An 18,588-nucleotide genomic window follows, 5' to 3' on the forward strand; every position below is an offset into this window, starting at 1 on the left:
GCTGAGAATGAGATGACTCCCCACGGGAGGAGTACGGCCTCAGGGCAGATCTGTTAGAGATGATGATGGGGGTGATGGTGCGGGTGTCCCAGTGCTGAGGGTGCAGGTGTGACGGCAGGAACACAGAGGCGGAAAGTGCAGTTTCAAAAGCTTTACTCACAGTTCTTTATCAGATCCTTGTGCACAGTAGGACCACCCGAGCCGTGCTGCGTCCACCAGGTCAGGGACTCGGCCAACTCCCAGGCGATTCCAGAGCGTGGTCCAGAGCTCCCCTCTCTTCCTTCCTACTGGCCGTCCTCACCAGGGACCCACCTATGTCCGGCTTCCTCGGGCCTTATGGGGCAAAACCTCTCTCCGCCTTTCCTGACCCTATGTGGCGTGCCTTCCTGGTGGATGTGGCGAGGGGTCGTGCCAAAGCTTGACCACGACCTCCGGTTCCTGGCTAAGGATGATTGACCTCCACCAGTTTGGGATCCGGTACCCTTCTCTGCCAACCCTTCACCCGTTTTAGTTCACTCGTGGGATCTCAGGGTTCCTTCTGCTTGCGTCTCTGGGCCTTTCCTAGTGTTCCTCTTCTCCCTTCCCTCTCTTTGCTTCAGGCCTGGCTCTGGAACTGGGCCCAGACGGAGCCACAGCTCCCCCTCAGCCCTCTCTGGCTGAGCTCCTCTCTCCACTCCTCCAGGCTGAACAGACCCTGTCTAAAGATGGTGCCCACCTTATATACTCCCTCTGACACCCGAGCCCAGGTGACTAGCACCCAATGGGCTCCTACCTATGCCCAGAGTCCCTCCCCTGTCTGCTCCTACACTACTGGGATGTCCCCCCCCCCCCCACTCCAGCCAGGGACAGACGCTGTCGTACCTGCACATCTATCTGGTGGGAGTACCGTTGTTCTGTCCCCCGGAAATGGGGTGAGTGTAGTGCATGCAGCTATCTGAGCTCTGTCCCACACTCCATCCTTACCCGGGAGTGGAATACCACACCTCTGGTTTGAGGTGCAATACTCCTGTAGCAGCCGAGTCCTCGGGGTGCTACATTCCCCCCTGGTAAACCACAGCACGTCCTCGGGCTGGAAAAGAGCATAACATTATAAAACATACAAAATTTTTAAAGTACACACTAACATATAAAACATTATAAAAAACATTATCAGAAAATATAACGTTACAGGTAACTTCTTATATTATCATTTTAGCAGTATAAACTTTCAATATAAAACTCTTTTATATAAAACGTTCTTGTTCTTCCGGCCACGGTGCAACTTGTGACCGGGTAAAGTGCAACAGTCACTAGTAGAAAAAACAGTTCCTTATAAAACCAGTAGGGGGCGCCTGAAAAAGCGCAACTATTTACAGGGTATGGCCGCTCTCAGTCCTCGGCCAGTGGGAATAGGGAAATGGCTGCTCACAGTCCTCAGCCTGGTAAGGGATAGGGGCACACAGGAAACAGTTCCTTTAAACAGTTCCACACTAGTCCCAACGGGGACCACACTTCACTTAGCAACAGTTCTCATACCCTGACGGGTAACTATATACAGTACTTTGTTTATGCTACTTCCCTTCAGTAGCGGTGTCCTCTCCTTGTCTCCTCCTGAGGGTAGTCTTCAGACCTGTCCGGGTCCTCTTGATCTTCCTCATCCTGTATCTCCTTCTCCGTCAACCGGTGCACGTGAAGGGCGTATGGTCCTTTGGCACACTGGTGCCGGATGAAGGTGACCTCATCACCTGAGTAAAGGTCACGTCCTCGGTGTCCCTCCGGCAGGTGAGACTCGACATCCCTGCGGGTGACAAAGACGTCGCCGGGGGTTCGGTGATCCCGGATAAAGCCCCAGCCATTCTCCAGTTGAAACTTTATTACCGTCCCGGTGGCGCGGGGACCGTGGGCCGTACGGGGGTTTCGTCGGGCCCGGCGTTTCTGCTCCGCGCTTTGGACCTGCAGCCGTTCCTCGCGGATCCGCCTCTCTCGCCGTTCTCTCCCGAAGACCTCTAACTGCTGACGGCAGCACTCCTCCCGCTGGGCTGCGGCCGCCCGGGTCTCCTTGGTGAACCCCATGAGGTCCTCACCGGTGGGGTCCCATGCAAATTGGGCCTCCTCCAGCGGGAGCGGAACAATTTTGGCGGGTGCCGGAGCCGGGATCAGAGGCTCACACAGAGGCCATTCCTTCCGGAGTCGGGGGTTGACGTACTCCGGTGGCCAAACGAAAGGCAGCCCGTCCGGGCTAGTATGCTGCGCAAAGAGATCTTCGCCCAGGGGCAGCACTGTGGAAGTTGAGGGCACTGGAGGGGCAGCGGCGCCCGGAGGTACTCGGCCTTGCGTCCAGGCCGTAGGCATCCTGTCTGGGTTCAAGTATGGCACTTTTGGGAAAGAGGGCGCTGGAGGGGCAGCGGGGCCCCGATCCACTAGGCCTTGCGACCAGGCCGGTGGCGCAGTGGAGGTAGAGGGCGCTGTGGAGACTGCGGCGCCCGGGGGTACTCGGCCCTGCGACCAGGCCGGGGACACTTCCTCTTTTGCCGCGCTCAGGGTCAAGGGGCGTGGCGTAACAGAGGGCGCGACCGCGGCTCCTGCCGCTCGAGGCCTAGTCGGGAGCAGCGGCGGTGCAGCAACGGGCGCGGTGAGTGGAACTTCGGGCTCTGCGACGGGGAGCTGGGGCAGGCTTGTGGCTACTGGGCACGGGGTGATGACGTCCCCATTACCTGCTTCCATCTCTGCGGCTCCCTCTGCGGCGTCGTCTCCTGCCTCCGTTCCTCCTGCACCATCCTCAGGGGCAGACATGCTCCACGTTGCGGGTGGCGTCTTCTGCTGGCGGGTTCCAGCCTGCTGGACCATCTCTCTCCTCCACTCGGCCAGCGCTTCCTGCTGTACCCGGGCCATCTTCCGGGCCAAGGTCTCCAGCGCGGTTTGTGCACGCTCCCGATCTCTGGGGAGCTGTGCCAGGATCTCCACCAGGCCTTCTGGGGTGGCAGCCTGCAACAGGTTCCGGACCACAGGGTCAGTGCTGCTCGACTCTTCCTCCATCTCCGGGTGCGATCTGTCCAGACTCCTCCAGGCCGCACCCATCTTCTCTGTTTTGTTCTCTATCCGCCCCCCTTGAGGGTGGTCCCGGGGCAACTTGGTGACAGTCAGTTCCAGGGGCAGCCCCCTCATGCTGATGGACATTTCTATCATTGCAGTCTCTGCTGGTGGGGGCGGTTTCCGCTTTTGGCGCCATTCCTGGACCTGGCCCACGATGGGAGGTGGCCTCTTGCCACCCTCTGGCACGCCCATAATGGAGTCCGCTCTGCCAGGGCGGGAAATCGTCTCAGATGGCGGGAATCGTCTCCTTATGGCGGGAAACTCCGTGGATGGCGGGAAAAGGCTGCAGATGGCGGGCAAACGGCGGGAAACGACCCGAGATGGCGTCCGATGGCGGGAACCCTCTGGAATTGGCGGGAGACTCCTTTTTACGGTAAATGTGAACTTTTCTTCAGGCACGCAGTACCCGTCGGTTGCGGGCACGTAATCCTGCCGACTACGCCAAAGTTGACGCGCCCCTGGGCCTGCTGTGTCGTGCGGCATCGCGCGCACGGGGGCTTACCCGGAGCCGGATCAGATGGGGGTAGTAGTCTAGTGGCGGTGACCCGGTCCGTGCCCAGGGAGTCAAACTGAGCGGCAGTATTTAGCAGTAGATGTTAGAATGTTCGACTACGCCACCCGTGGATTGCGGTCACGAAACCGCCGCTGCACGGCAGACCGCTGAGGCCGGTGTTGTTGGTGCAGCTGAGAATGAGATGACTCCCCACGGGAGGAGTACGGCCTCAGGGCAGATCTGTTAGAGATGATGATGGGGGTGATGGTGCGGGTGTCCCAGTGCTGAGGGTGCAGGTGTGACGGCAGGAACACAGAGGCGGAAAGTGCAGTTTCAAAAGCTTTACTCAGAGTTCTTTATCAGATCCTTGTGCACAGTAGGACCACCCGAGCCGTGCTGCGTCCACCAGGTCAGGGACTCGGCCAACTCCCAGGCGATTCCAGAGCGTGGTCCAGAGCTCCCCTCTCTTCCTTCCTACTGGCCGTCCTCACCAGGGACCCACCTATGTCCGGCTTCCTCGGGCCTTATGGGGCAAAACCTCTCTCCGCCTTTCCTGACCCTATGTGGCGTGCCTTCCTGGTGGATGTGGCGAGGGGTCGTGCCAAAGCTTGACCACGACCTCCGGTTCCTGGCTAAGGATGATTGACCTCCACCAGTTTGGGATCCGGTACCCTTCTCTGCCAACCCTTCACCCGTTTTAGTTCACTCGTGGGATCTCAGGGTTCCTTCTGCTTGCGTCTCTGGGCCTTTCCTAGTGTTCCTCTTCTCCCTTCCCTCTCTTTGCTTCAGGCCTGGCTCTGGAGCTGGGCCCAGACGGAGCCACAGCTCCCCCTCAGCCCTCTCTGGCTGAGCTCCTCTCTCCACTCCTCCAGGCTGAACAGACCCTGTCTAAAGATGGTGCCCACCTTATATACTCCCTCTGACACCCGAGCCCAGGTGACTAGCACCCAATGGGCTCCTACCTATGCCCAGAGTCCCTCCCCTGTCTGCTCCTACACTACTGGGATGTCCCCCCCCCCCCACTCCAGCCAGGGACAGACGCTGTCGTACCTGCACATCTATCTGGTGGGAGTACCGTTGTTCTGTCCCCCGGAAATGGGGTGAGTGTAGTGCATGCAGCTATCTGAGCTCTGTCCCACACTCCATCCTTACCCGGGAGTGGAATACCACACCTCTGGTTTGAGGTGCAATACTCCTGTAGCAGCCGAGTCCTCGGGGTGCTACATTGTCACCTCTAAAATAACACATAGCATATCACTAGGACTCCCGCTGATCCTGAGATGGAAGGGCTACAATGCTCACTGGCAGTATCACACAGAGACGCCTGACCGAAGCTCCGATGTGGAGGGAAGCCTTGAAAGGTTAATCCAGCACTGCGGCATTAGCATCAATGAGGGATATAGCAATTGGACCCAACCATTTTGAATTTGATGGCCTATCCTAATAATACAATGATGCATCTATGTGGTGAGAATGACCCATTAAAGAAGCCCTCCAATGATGTTTTATTTTTACTAAATCTGTGTATATATGTACATAGTATAGTGTCAGTGTATTAATATACTCACCTACTGCCACCTTCTCTGATATCCACTGCTGTTCTGCTCCTTTTCTCAGTGACATCACCAGTCTTCTGACTCTCCTGGTCACACTGCGCTCTGCATGACCTGGAAGTGGCTTTTACAGTGTAAACCTATGAATCATCAGAACAAGGCTTCATAGACTTACATTGTAAAACAGACTTCTGGGTCACACAGATCGCAGTGTGACCCAGAGAGTCTGAAGAGCGGTGACGTCACTGAGAAGAGGAGCAGAACAGCGGTGAATCCCGGAGAAGACGGCGGTAGGTGAGGAAATGAACACACACACTACACTACATACACATATATAGAGGTTTGTAAAGAAAATAATCTTCATGGGAGGGCTTCTTTAAGATATTGCTGTGCTGGAGCAAACTGCACAGCAATTATTGTGTAGTAATTATCGGCCAATATCTTAGCATAATTTACAAAAATAAAAATAATCACGACACGTATTCTATTGGTTTGGCCCCCTTCCCTATACCTGTGTGTTTATCTATTATTTACACATACGGTATAAGGATGTTTAGGGCATAGTATAGGACAGGGGGGACATGCCATTGGAGCAACCTATGCAGTCGCACAGGGGCCCAAGAGGTAAGGGGGCCATTACCACCTCCAAAACAGGTAGAATCGTGCATGCAGCAGGACTCGATGGACAGCACACCAGCCCATATATTGTTCTTCTGCCCGTGTCGGCCTCTGGTATTGGATATACACAACATTTCTTCATGCAAACAGGAAGGTTTTCCTATTTAGAGTTAAATCATAGGGAGCCACACGAGGGGGCACTAATGTTGGCATCCAAACTGAACATTTTGTCCAGTGATATTATTTGCCTTGGATCTGTTTGTTTAATAGCCTTACACTGTGCCAAGCGGTGGTGTACCAGGCAGGTCTTGGCCTCATTTTGGGAGGACAACATTTTTGCTATTGCTGGGGAAAAAGTGAACAAATAGCAACATTTGACCTGATTCTTCTCCTGCCAGAGAGGCCCCATGTGGTGGGGACTGTGTGCAGGAACTATGTTTCCTATTGATGGATTTCTTTGTGCTGAAAATTCCCCCCCCTATAATAAGGGAAACATAATGCTGGAGTACAGCTGCATAGTACATGTATCTCACGTGTCTGTTTGTAGGCACCAAATGTAGCACAAGCTGCAATAAATCATGGAGGAAAGTCTATTCCAATTTTACTGTTAGGTTTAAGAAACAGTTAACTTGATGGACAGGGAACATTTCTGGGCTTATAAAAGTTTTCTGACTTATAAACTTTTCAAAAGGCAGGGAATGCTGTAAAATGGTAAAAGAAGCAATACTGACCGGCTCTATCCCTCACCATTCAAGTACAGGCTTCTCCAACAGTCTCCATTGGTCCAGGTAGATCCATTTTTCTGTTACATGACCACTGCCACCAGTGATTGGTCGCAGTGGGCAGGAGATCCTCATGAGATATTATCAACTATGCATCGGGTGACAGATTCTGTACCAATTAATTTCTTAATACATTTTTGCAGAGATTTTTTATATACAAAGTCTAATGTCCCATGCCTAGACGTAACTATAAATCCTTCCTACGAGAGCCATTTTTTTTCTCTTTACATTATTTATCATACGGGTTAACTAATTTGATATTTTTCTATTTTTATGAACATGATGACAATATTTTTGAAATGGTTGTATTTTTGAATTGGGAAATGCGGGAGATTTAAAGTTTGATATTTTAAAAATATTTTTCAACATTTTTTTAATTCATTTTGCTTTTATTTCTAATGCACTCTTTGGACTAAACAGTATTACTAACAGTAACAATATTAAAGTATTGCAGTACAGTATACATTAAAATTAGCCAGATGGAAGCCATCAGCTCCCGCAATTGTGTCTGGGTGGGGGATGACAATGGGTGGGCACTGGAAAGATTGTGCTATGCAATCATATCAATTAGATGATACTGTCAGAGATTGAAAGGTAACTCATTTTCCCTGTAACTGGGGCCAAGCTAGCAGGGAAAATCAGGTAAAAGCATATAAACATTGAAATGCTCCCCAAAGGACTGTTATGGCCTTATGGAGGGGAGCACAATATATGAAATAAATGAAAAGTGAATAAAGAAGGTGAAAATAAATAAAGATGACCAGAGGCTCCTCAAGGTGCATATAGTGGAGGTTTTGTATGTGTAACGTGGCACGGAGCGGTAGCCATGGGCGAGGTACTCATCTTTTACACTCCAACATGTTACATGAAAATGGGGGTTCTGGCTGGGTGTGTGGACTTGTGGTGTGGGGGTACTACGCCCTTGCAGGCCGCATGTAACCGGTGACATTGGTTTGCCAGGACCAGTTGTTGGACAGTTCAATGAGGGAGATCACCATTCAAAATTAAACTTTTTACTAAACAGGAACTTGGTAGGGATCATATACAGTAGCTACTATGCCAGTACGGCCGGTCCTTAACTTCTCTGATGCTCTGGAACTTCCGACAGGGGCACTTGCTTTGTCTTATGTTCTCTGTCCCATTTAGGCCCGTTACCTCTGTGAGTTAAAACTCCAGGCCATACTGCTAGGAGTCCTGACAAAGGACTCGTCTCCAGTCAATCACTCTGTTCCTTCAGTTACTTGTCTTCTACTTCTCTGCTCAGGATCTCGCTATCCTATGTCTCCTCTCTCATTAGAGACACCCACGTCATGCGGCACTGCTCACCCTAGACCTTAGGTCTTTTCTTTACACATACTGGGCCCTTTTTAACATTCTAACAGGAACTGTCTCTTGTCCCTTCAGTTTATCTCCTCCCTCTCTGGGCTAGTCCCAACCATTAACTCTTGCTCTCCTACTGTCAAACAACATACATCATTAACATATATCAAAATTCACATTACACATTATAACAATATACTTGCTTCTTCAAGGAGAAACATGGCCAGTATGTCCATCTCCTTACGTATGCAGTCCCTGAATTCCTCAGGGCTATTCGGGGAGTGGGCTTATTACCTGGCTGCTTAATTTGAAGGCTGTGTTCATATATTATGTTTTGTAAAATAAAATCTCAAAATAATTATGCCCCTCTTAAAAGTGATATCAAAGTAATTATGCCTCTTAAAAAATAATAAAGCCCCCCTTAGTGCCTTCCCTTATTCAAAGTAATTACGCCTCCTATAAGCATTAAAATGCCCCCATATTCGTCTCTTAAAAGTAATTATTACCCCAATAATGTTCTACTTTATTTAGGTTTTTATTCCCCTGAGAAAACACTCCAAAGTGATGGTCACTAGCTGTCCACCTGGGTAACCTGTCCCCTGCCTGCTGTCAAGTGTATTCCCTCTTTAGCAGCAGACACACAGACGTGGATTACAAGAATTGGGGGCAGGGCGAGTCTTTGTCTCTGGTCCTCCTCTCCTGTCTGTTAAAGAGGAGGGGCAGGGTGAGTCTTTGTCTCTGCTCCTTCTCTCCTGTCTGCCAGAGAGGAGGGGCAGGGCGAATCTTTGTCTCTGCTCCTCCTTTTTTGTCTGTCAGAGAGGAGAGGTAAGGGTGAGTCTTTATTTCTGCTCCTCCTCTCCTGTCAGAGAGGAGGGGCAGGGCGAGTCTTTGTCTCTGCTCCTCTTCTCCTGTCTGTCAGAGAGGAAGGGCAGGGCGAGTCTTTGTCTCAACTCCTCTTCTCCTGTCTGTCAGAGAGGAGGGGCAGGATGAGTCTTTGTCTCTGCTCCTCTTCTCCTGTCTGTCAGAGATGAGGGGCAGGGCGAGTCTTTGTCTCTGCTCCTCTTCTCTTGTCTGTCAGAGAGGAGGGGCAGGATGAGTCTTTGTCTCTGCTCCTCTTCTCCTGTCTGTCAGAGATGAGGGGCAGGGCGAGTCTTTGTCTCTGCTCCTCTTCTCTTGTCTGTCAGAGAGGAGGGGCAGGATGAGTCTTTGTCTCTGCTCCTCTTCTCCTGTCTGTCAGAGATGAGGGGCAGGGCGAGTCTTTGTCTCTGCTCCTCTTCTCTTGTCTGTCAGAGAGGAGGGGCAGGGTGAGTCTTTGTCTCTGCTCCTCTTCTCCTGTCTGTCAGAGAGGTGGGCATTTTTTAGTTCAGGGCAAGCCAGCCCTTAGACTTACTGATAAAGAGGAACCACCCACTATGGCATGTCACAAATCATAAGAAACAGAGCAGTTCTTGGACATATTATACTTCTATATGCCCTTAAAACAGTTTGACCCTGCTGTGGGAGATGAGGACAGCAAGAGCATGCTTTACTGCAGGTTTTATGTAAGGGGACAGGTACATTTATATCTCACCTACTGTTGAATTGTTCACTTTAGATTAGTCATTAGCAGTTCTTCTTGGGCAGCTAGTATGGTCCTTTCTGGATCTACGTTTCCTACAGTTTCCTCAATGCTACTCATTTGCTTCCTCTTTTGTTTTTCTGATTTCGATCATGGTCCCAGAAATAGAATATCCGTGTCTGGCGTTAGATGAGTGACATCAAACACCCCCTGGTGTGACATCTACATATCTCACATCCTCCCACAGCTACCGGACTTCTTAGAACATCCCACATACTCCTGAAAAGTTTCTATAAATCATCTCGCAGGACATCTAGAAACCCACACCGATTATATGCTGTGTTACTAATCTATAAACTATTTAATGTGATATTTGTTTTGTCTACTGAGACAAAAAATCAAGTTTGGATTGTATGATAAAAGGTAGTACATTATATCATAAGACCAGGCGGCTGTTGTGGGGACCTTGAAGAGAGAAGTCCCTGCCTGGTTGGCGCCATGCCCTTTGCTATTAGTTGGCAGTACTCCCCTCATCAGAGGAACATCATTTTTAGCAAATAAGAGAGAGATGAGTTGGCAGAAAGGCCATAAGAAGGGAGTAGAAAAAAAAATCAGGCCCTTTTATTAAACGTGTCAAAACCAGACAGCATAGTGAGGTTCTTTCTTGATATGGAGCTCCTTCCATGTACAGGAAGAGAAATCTGGAAATTCTGTTTTAGGACAAAAATATTAACTGCATCTATTTTTTCTCCTTAGGTTTTTGTGTTTTGCCATGCTCTGCTGCAGCTCTCGCAGCTCCTGTACAGCGCTTACTTTAAGAGCAGCCTGACCACAATTGAGAAACGTTTTGGCCTCTCCAGCTCTTCTTCTGGTCTTCTTTCGAGTATCCATGAGGTGGGTCGAACATAATATGTCAACATTCAGAGTATGTGTCTCAGAGACATTTTTCAGCTGTTTTTCAAATTCATGGGGCTGAGATGCAATACCAGACAGATCCCACACGCAGGGGTGGCTCTGTTCCTACATGAAAAGCAGACCTTTTTGTAATCATAGACATCTCCTTCTAGTAACTCTTCATTGACTCTCTTGATGTTACCGTATAAACCCTTCTACTTTACCATTATCATAGATTTAATCTCATAATTTGTTAGACAATGGTGATTTGTGGTTTGGTCAAATGTAATTATGTTCACAATATGCTGATCTTTACCGCCTCCTTTTCAGATCAGTAATGCTGTGCTGATTATCTTCATAAGCTATTTTGGATGTCGGATACATCGGCCTCGTGTTATTGGCCTTGGGGGTTTACTACTCGCCCTTGGGACATTCCTACTGACAGTACCCCACTTCCTCTCAGAGAGATATCAGTACACATCGCTAGAACATGGTAAGTTCATTGCCAGGAGAATGCTCAGCTTTTTGAAACCTATTTGTATTACTTTAAATTGACTTTAATGCCTATTATTATTATTATTATTATTATTAATATGACTTAAAAAATCTAGGAAAATATCATACCATTTTAATTGAACTTAATGCAGTGCTGATCCAGAATAAGAGAGAAAACAAGCCTCTTAAAGGGAATCTGTCACCAGGTTTTTGCTACCGCACCTGAGAGCAGCATAATGTAGGAAAAGAGACAGTGATTTCAGGGATGTATCACTTAGTTTACTGGGTATAGCAGTTTTGACACAATCAGGATTCTTAGATGTAGCATGTAGCAGAGCTCATAAAGCTAATCCTACCCACACCACAGCTTTCTGTGTACATTGTATATTGACAGTGAGCTGCTTATCATAGGAGGGGGCGTGGTCTGTCTAGCAGTGGTGTGAGACTTAGTCCAAAAGTGATAATATCCTGGTAATAAAACTTTCATTGTAAGTAAACAACAGCACACAGACTAATAAGTGACAGAATACTGAATTCAGTGTTTTAACCCCTACATCATGCTGTCCTCAGATTACATAGCAAAAACCTGCTGACAGATTCCCTTTACATTGTTTCCAACTCTCCTTCAAAATCTAATTTGTATGGGGGTTTCCTAACTCTTGCCTGAATGTAGAAAGTAATTATATCCCCATTGTGTCCTCTTAAAAGTAATGACACCTTTTTGTGCCCTCTCAAATTAAGTATGCCCCTTAAAAAATAATAAAGCCCCCTTTAGTACCTTCCCTTTTTTAAAGTAAATATGCCTCCTATAAATAATAATGTGCCCATATTGCTTTCTTAAAAATAATTATTATCCCAGTAATGTTCTCAAAATGATGCCCCTTAAAAGTAATAATGTCCCCTTAATGCACACTAAAAAAGTATTATTGCCCTCTTAAAAGTAATTATGTCTCCTGAGTGCCCAAGGCAGAAATATAAAAAAAATTGTATGCTCAACCAACTGGAATCCCCGGATGAGTTTCCCAGCCGAACACAGGCGGTGCAATAAAACCAAAGAAATGAGCCGGAGCTTACGTTGGTATACGTGAAAAAAACAAAGTGAGCATATACCCTGTAGTAAGTAAGTAAAGAAATAAATAGTAATAATACATGTAAATAACATAGGGTACTTAATTAACACTATTTTGAGCAAAAAAACATAAAAGCCATCCCACCACGACAAGGTGTACCCAATCGGGTTGGTCCTATCCTGTCTCTAGTCAACCTCAATATAGATAAGGGCAGAGCAGGACGGGGTGCAATGCAATGACCTGAGCATGGCCTCACAGTCTTACCGGCTGTAGGCTACCTAAAGGACGAAGAACATTAGGGGAGGGAGACAATAGTTTCCTGCTCAGCCATCACTTTCAACTGAATTGGTATCCTGTCGATGCCTATATAATTGAAAGTAGCGGTCACCCAGGGATCTGGACCACTAAGTTGGCCCAATTATGCACGTTGTCTTGCACCCCCACTAGCTTCACTGGAATAGACCCTTGTGATTAGATCACTAATCTTGATACTGACTTGGCTGACAAGGCCGATAGTTAAGACATAGGCAGCATACTCAATAAAATTTGACTTATTTTGACATATGATTTTCTTGTACAGGAAATAAGACTCATCATGAACTATGCACAGGAGAAAATAAGACTGTGTATGATACAAGGACACAAGGCCAAGGACCATCCCAAATGAAAAACGTTGACTCCGGCAAGATGTGGGCGATAATGGTTGTGGGGCAGTTACTGGCTGGAATTGGCACTGTACCTATACAACCTTTTGGTATCTCTTATATAGATGATTTTGCAGAACCAAACAATTCACCTTTGTATATTGGTAAGTGATTCAATCTAAGTAGAATTATAGATATTTTAGCATGTGCGTAATCTAACCATTCTGCTTGTCTGCCTACAGCCATTCTGTTTGCAATCTCAGTCTTCGGACCAGCATTCGGGTATCTTCTAGGGTCCATGGTCTTGAGAATGTTTGTTGACATTGGAAGAGTTGACCCTCGTGAGTAGAAGCAGAGACATGCACTATGTACTTATACTATTAGTACGATTCTTAACTAGATAAAGATAAATTTTAAGAAATTTGGAACATTTTGAACAATCACCCATGCTGTATATCACAAACTCTTCTTTTCTCATTTTCGAAATGAATTCATTTTCCGTCATGTTGCTGTTTTTCTAATTTGTTGATTGTAATTTTTCTGTCTACGGTTTCAGGGGAAGTTGACATTAACCCACGTGACCCTCGTTGGATAGGAGCTTGGTGGCTAGGTCTACTCATAGCATCTGGATGCCTTGTGATTACTTCCATACCTTATTTTTTCTTTCCAAAGAACATGACAACAAAGGTAAAAAAATATTCACATTTTCTACACTTACACATTTCGAAGGCTATCTATGAAAATTAACTTTTCAAATCAACAAATACATTTTAATTTTGCCTTTGTAAAAGTAATCATGATTTTCTCTTGATCAACACAGAGGAAAATTAGGTTGTACTTGATAGATTTTTTTTATGTTTTAAACTTAATGTATTTCTTGTTCTTCCCATTTTGTATTAGTGACCAAGTGATGTCCAATGCTTAGCTCTTGACCATTAATCATGATTAGAATGGTTGACTACAAGGACCACTCTAGCGTTTCCTTTTTTATTAACCCCCTTTGCTAGCCATCAGTAATGTGTGTGCAGTGCGTGCATTAAAATTCTATCGGTTGCCGTCTTCTGGCGTTTCCAGCGCTCCTCAAGTCCTCTCCTGCATCAAGTGACCTCAACAATGAGCATTTCTGTGTGAACCGAAAGTCACTTTCTCAATGTACGTCTATAAGACTCAGAACAAGGTGCTCATAGACCTACACTAAAAAAGGAACGGTCTGCGGTGTGAGCAAGAAAGAAAGAGCTGAGGTCATATGATGCTGGAGAGGACTGGAGCAGCGCTGGAAACGGCAGAAGATAGTATGTATGACCAACTAGTAGCCAAATGTCCAAGCAGTTTTTGAATGTTTACCCTTCTTTAGTATCATAGTGGGAAAAGTATCCAAATCATTAGTTTTTCTTTTGTACATTATGATTAATACCACCGGCTCCCAATCAGTCACAGCAACCTTAAAGAGGACCTGTCACAAGCTCAAAATCTGGCTAGCATTTGCCATAACTCTTCTCCCATGGCTCTCTCAGTATTCCGATTTTTACTTTTTTTATATCCACCATACTGACATTTTAGTTAGTGCACCCCATAGGCAAATTTACATGATCTTTCCAATGGGGCGTTGCTCACAGGGTAAGTATGCATGACAGCCTAAAGACTGTGAGTAGCGCCCTCTTGGAAAAGACTATAAAATTTGGCAAATTGGGCGCACTAAGTCAAAAAACTCATATCTATACAATTGTATGGCAGATTTTAAAAAAATAAATAAAACATTCAGGGGAGCAATAAAATTAAATAAGAGCAAATACTGGCCACATTTTTTCGGTCTGGTGACAGGTCCTCCTTAAGCCTTCAGATGCCCAAACCTTAGATAACTGTCATCCCAATACTCCCTCAGCCCACAGCTATCTCTCTCTAAGTGGCAGCTTTTCTCCAAAATTAAAAAGATTGGGCAATGAAGTTAAATATAAATTTAATATGCCTAATCCTTCATTTCCCACAACCTCACATTTCGGGGTGTTGAAATCACTGGGTTCAGTTTTTTTTCTTTAGCGTGTACATGTGCCGTTTGTAAGACTGAGGTGTTCAATAAGGTAAAATATGAGCTTTGTACAGTGCAATCAAGAATGTGCATGCCAACTACTATATATGGAATTTTACTTTATACCTAAGACATTGTCATCATACTTCAACAGGAACCTTCTCCAAACAGTTGCCCAAAACTTGAAAGGACAGAATTCACTAGCGTTTTTATTATAAATAAGGTAGATAAACTATTAAAAAACAGCTCCAAAAGATTATTTTTTTCCAGAAAACTTAAACTTTACATTTAGCACTACACTTTTATGTAGGAAATGTTCTCCTGATCTTTGCTAGAACAGATGGAGAAGCCAGTTGAATGAGCACGATACTCTTAGAAATTCATTTCTATTTTTCCAGAGTACAATAGCAATGTATTTTCTTATTACTCTAGCTCATGGTTGCAATTGATGATGACTTGTGTACTCAGCCATGAAGTCTCAAACTTACAACAGCTTTTGTGTAGTTTCGGACTACTTAATTATTTTGCACGAATGATGGAGTGGTCTGACTTGTAAATTTCTTCTTCTGCCATTATCAATTTTTATAGTTAGGCTATGTTCTCACGTTGCTTTTTTGCTGTGGTGTTTTCTGCAGCCAAAACCTGCTCTCTTGACAGTAAAAAAAGGGTCTTACAAGAAGCAGGTTTTACTGTGTTTTTGCAGCTTTTTTTGCTGTATTTTTGGTGTCATTCATCTGCAGCACTTCTTTAATAAAGTTAGTTTCATTCACCAAAAAAAGCAGCTAAAATGCAGGTTTGCGTTGTTTGCAGCTTTTTTGCGCTCATAGCTTTTCATGTTGAAAAATTGCTGCAAAAATCCTGAAAGAATTAACATGCTACAGTTTTCAAAAATGCAGCAGTTTTCCAATCCAGTCAGGAAACTAAAAAAGAAATTGTGCGCGTGAGGGTTCTGAAATCTCATTGCTTTTGCTGGTTCTGTAAAAAGCTGCTTTTAATTTGCATTAAAAAAAACACATTGAAAAAAAATGCAACATGTGAACATGGCCTAAATCAGGACAGACCTATTAAGGGAGAAATTTCATGAATCAGCCTTTTTGGAGACTTCATAACCTGTCCTACAACATCACAGACGCCTCACTTTTACTCCAGCAAATGTTTGTACATGATGTTATTTTGTAACCATTGATGTCCACATACTTTTTTGCCAAGTGCAAAAAGATAATAACTATGTTTCTTTCTTTATTTTTGGTGTCAGAAGTCAAATACAGAAGAGAACGTTCTCAGAAAGATCCCGGATTCAACCAGCGATGAAAGTTCTCTATCCGGTTTTATTAAAAGTAAGGAGACGGCACCGCGGGGACACCACGGCCAGCCATATCACAGGAAGGGCTGAGCACATTTTATCCCTCAGGTCGAGTGCTGAGCTCTGTGAGATGTTGTCCTTGACAGTTCAGTGACAAACAATAACACAGATCTCATGACTAGGAAGATAAATGCTGCCCAACGTACAAGACTGGACATAGTGTTGTAAGAGTTCAGAATTAAGAAACTGATTCCTTTCCTAAGTTATGTCTTCTTTGATACCAAATTCAGGAGGAGAAAAGTTGTGCTCTAATTGTTTTTCACCATTTATACCTTTTTGTTTTGTAATTTATCTGGAAATTTACTTATTTGGTTAAATTTGGTGGATATTTTTCTTTTTTTAAATGGGGTATGCTAGGTGATAAAACATCATACAATTACTGTCAGAGTGCTTTGTAATGATCATGTAGGGTCTATGTTTGCTCTAGATACAGATGTTCAATAATAGTGACTCCATTTTCTAGTCAATATTGTATGGGCTCTTACAAAAATATTCATGTAGGACCAGGGGCAGACAAAGACAGAAGATGGCCCCCGTGCAAGTGTGGCACCCCAGGGGTCTGGTTCCCACAGTAATAGCAATATTACGTCTGTGAGCAGGTGGGAGGTTTCCTGGTCAGACATCCTATGCATGCCACACCTCCTGCCCAGTCCTGGGAGGGGAAGAACTTCCCCTATATAAAGCTGGGGCTGAGGCAGGGTTAGTGAGTAGAGTGAGAGAACACAGACAGAGACACAGTCTGGTCTGTAGTGGAGCAGCTATAGGGAAAGAAAGATCAGGAGCTCTGTGGGAGCTGTACTAAAAGAGGTCAGGGGCTGGAAGCTGTAGAGCTCGCCCTGATTGAAGAATTCTTACCGGACCCGGAGTCCGAGGCTGTGGGGACTAATCCTTACCCCGCAGCAGAAACCGCCCGGCAGGGGATTTCAGGTCCTCTGGCCAAGAAACCCGAAGGCACGGTCACACGCAAGGGACCAGCACCGCGACGTGGAGCGGAAGCTACCAAAAGGCCCCGAGTCACCAGCCATACGGGTGAGCACCACACGGTACACTCAGGGACGTGGGCTACTTTTACCAGCCTCTAGCAAGGTAGCCAGAAGAGTACGATTAGTTGGGGAGGCCTACAACTCCGCCTGGCCAGGGGAGATCCCATCTGCTCGCGGACTGACCAGGCCCCGATCGCTAGCCAGTACTCCGGGAGGGTCTACCTTTGCCACCAGTAAAGACCCTGAACTACACCGCACCGTCTCTGAGTGGTTCCTGCTACCCCCTTCAAACACGTCGGTTGCCCTGAGGCCATACCCCTCCCGTTGGGGGTTCTACCAGCTACGCTGCACGACCTTACCACCGGCCTCAGCGGTCTGCCCTGCAGCGGCGGCTTCATAGCCGCATTCAACGGGTGGCGTAGTCGAACACCGTACCATCTTCTGCTAAAAACTGCCACTCAGCTTGACTCCCTGGGCACGGACCGGGTCACCGCCACGAGACTACTACCCCTATCAGATCCGGCTCCGGGTAGGCTCCCGCGTGCGCAACGCTGCGCGACTCAGGCCCAGGGGCGCGTCAACTTTGGCGTAGTCGGCAGGATTTCGTGCCCGCAACCACCGGGTACTGCGTGCCTGAAAAAGAGACTTTTAAACTTACCTGTGGTGAAGATTCCCGCCATCCGACGCCATCTTCTACCTTCTTCCCGCCATCCGTGGAGTTTTCCCGCCGTTGGACGCCATCTTCTGCCTTCTTCCCGCCATCCATGGAGTTTTCCCGCCATTGGGCGCCATCTTGAGGGCGCCGCGCGGGAAGAAGAGGGGCGTGGACTCCGAAAAGCCCGCGAGGACTGAAGCCCCGCCTCACGTCCGGACGTTGCGTAAGGTCCTAGAAGGAACCCAGCAGACGCCGACGTCACAGGAGCGCGACGGAAGGTCCTCGACCCTGACGATCCACTGCGGAGCCGCGGCCTACGGAAGAGGATCATCGCAAGGTAGGCCACGGTCCACTAGGGGGGAGGAAGATGTCGGATACGGAGGAGAGCTTCACTGCCGCAGCCACCGCCAGCGCCACCGCTGCTGCGGTCATGCCTTTCACTATGCCCTATATCTCGGGGGCAGCCTGGCTACCCCAGTACTCAGGGGAGTCACATACCCTGAATGACTTTAGAGAAAAGCTGGATAGCCTCTTCCAGGTGTACCCCCTCACAGAAGAGCAAAAAGTGAGCATCCTGGTGGCCCAACTAACCGGGGCAGCCCAAAGGGAGGTAAAGTCCTGGCCACCTGGGAGGAGGACTGTCGCAGGGATATTAACCCGGCTGAAGGACACCTTTGATACCCGCACCTCAGCCGAGATTAAGCTTAGATTCTACGGGTGCAAACAGCGAGCACATGAGAATATAAGAGACTATGCTTTAAACCTACAAGAGGCCCTGAGAGCCATTAAGCAGACCGACCCCGACGGCGTGGGAAACGAGGACAGGCTGTTGACCGAACAATTTATAGAGGGACTATATTGCAATGCCCACCGAACCCAGTTGCGGGCAATGGCCTTACAGGATCCTCATCTGGACTTTGCACAGTTCAAGGACAGAGCCATCCGGGTGCTCCGAGAACCGGCACCGGGTGGCGTTGTGACCCACAGGCGCCCTACTACCGCTTACCACCAGGAGGCGGCGCCCTTGTCGGCAGGGCCTGTGGGAGCTGATGCGCAGGCTTT

At 47.3% G+C, this 18,588-nt stretch overlaps 1 protein-coding gene across 2 annotated transcripts in view; it reads left to right on the plus strand.

Moving 5' to 3' along the window:
* Positions 1-18,588, plus strand: part of SLCO2A1 (solute carrier organic anion transporter family member 2A1) — a 78,058-nt gene that overhangs the window by 32,711 nt on the left and 26,759 nt on the right. For both annotated transcript variants that reach the window (XM_073674328.1, XM_073674329.1), the window contains exons 2-7: positions 10,153-10,290; positions 10,621-10,783; positions 12,436-12,663; positions 12,742-12,840; positions 13,056-13,186; positions 15,781-15,862. In XM_073674328.1, coding sequence (XP_073530429.1) covers positions 10,153-10,290; positions 10,621-10,783; positions 12,436-12,663; positions 12,742-12,840; positions 13,056-13,186; positions 15,781-15,862 — 841 coding nt within the window. The remainder of the gene's footprint in view (positions 1-10,152; positions 10,291-10,620; positions 10,784-12,435; positions 12,664-12,741; positions 12,841-13,055; positions 13,187-15,780; positions 15,863-18,588) is intronic.

This window comes from Phyllobates terribilis, unplaced genomic scaffold, assembly GCF_046119375.1.
Source record: "Phyllobates terribilis strain yellow unplaced genomic scaffold, ASM4611937v1 Scaffold_3__8_contigs__length_932513732, whole genome shotgun sequence".
NCBI classification, from domain to species: Eukaryota; Metazoa; Chordata; class Amphibia; order Anura; family Dendrobatidae; genus Phyllobates; species Phyllobates terribilis.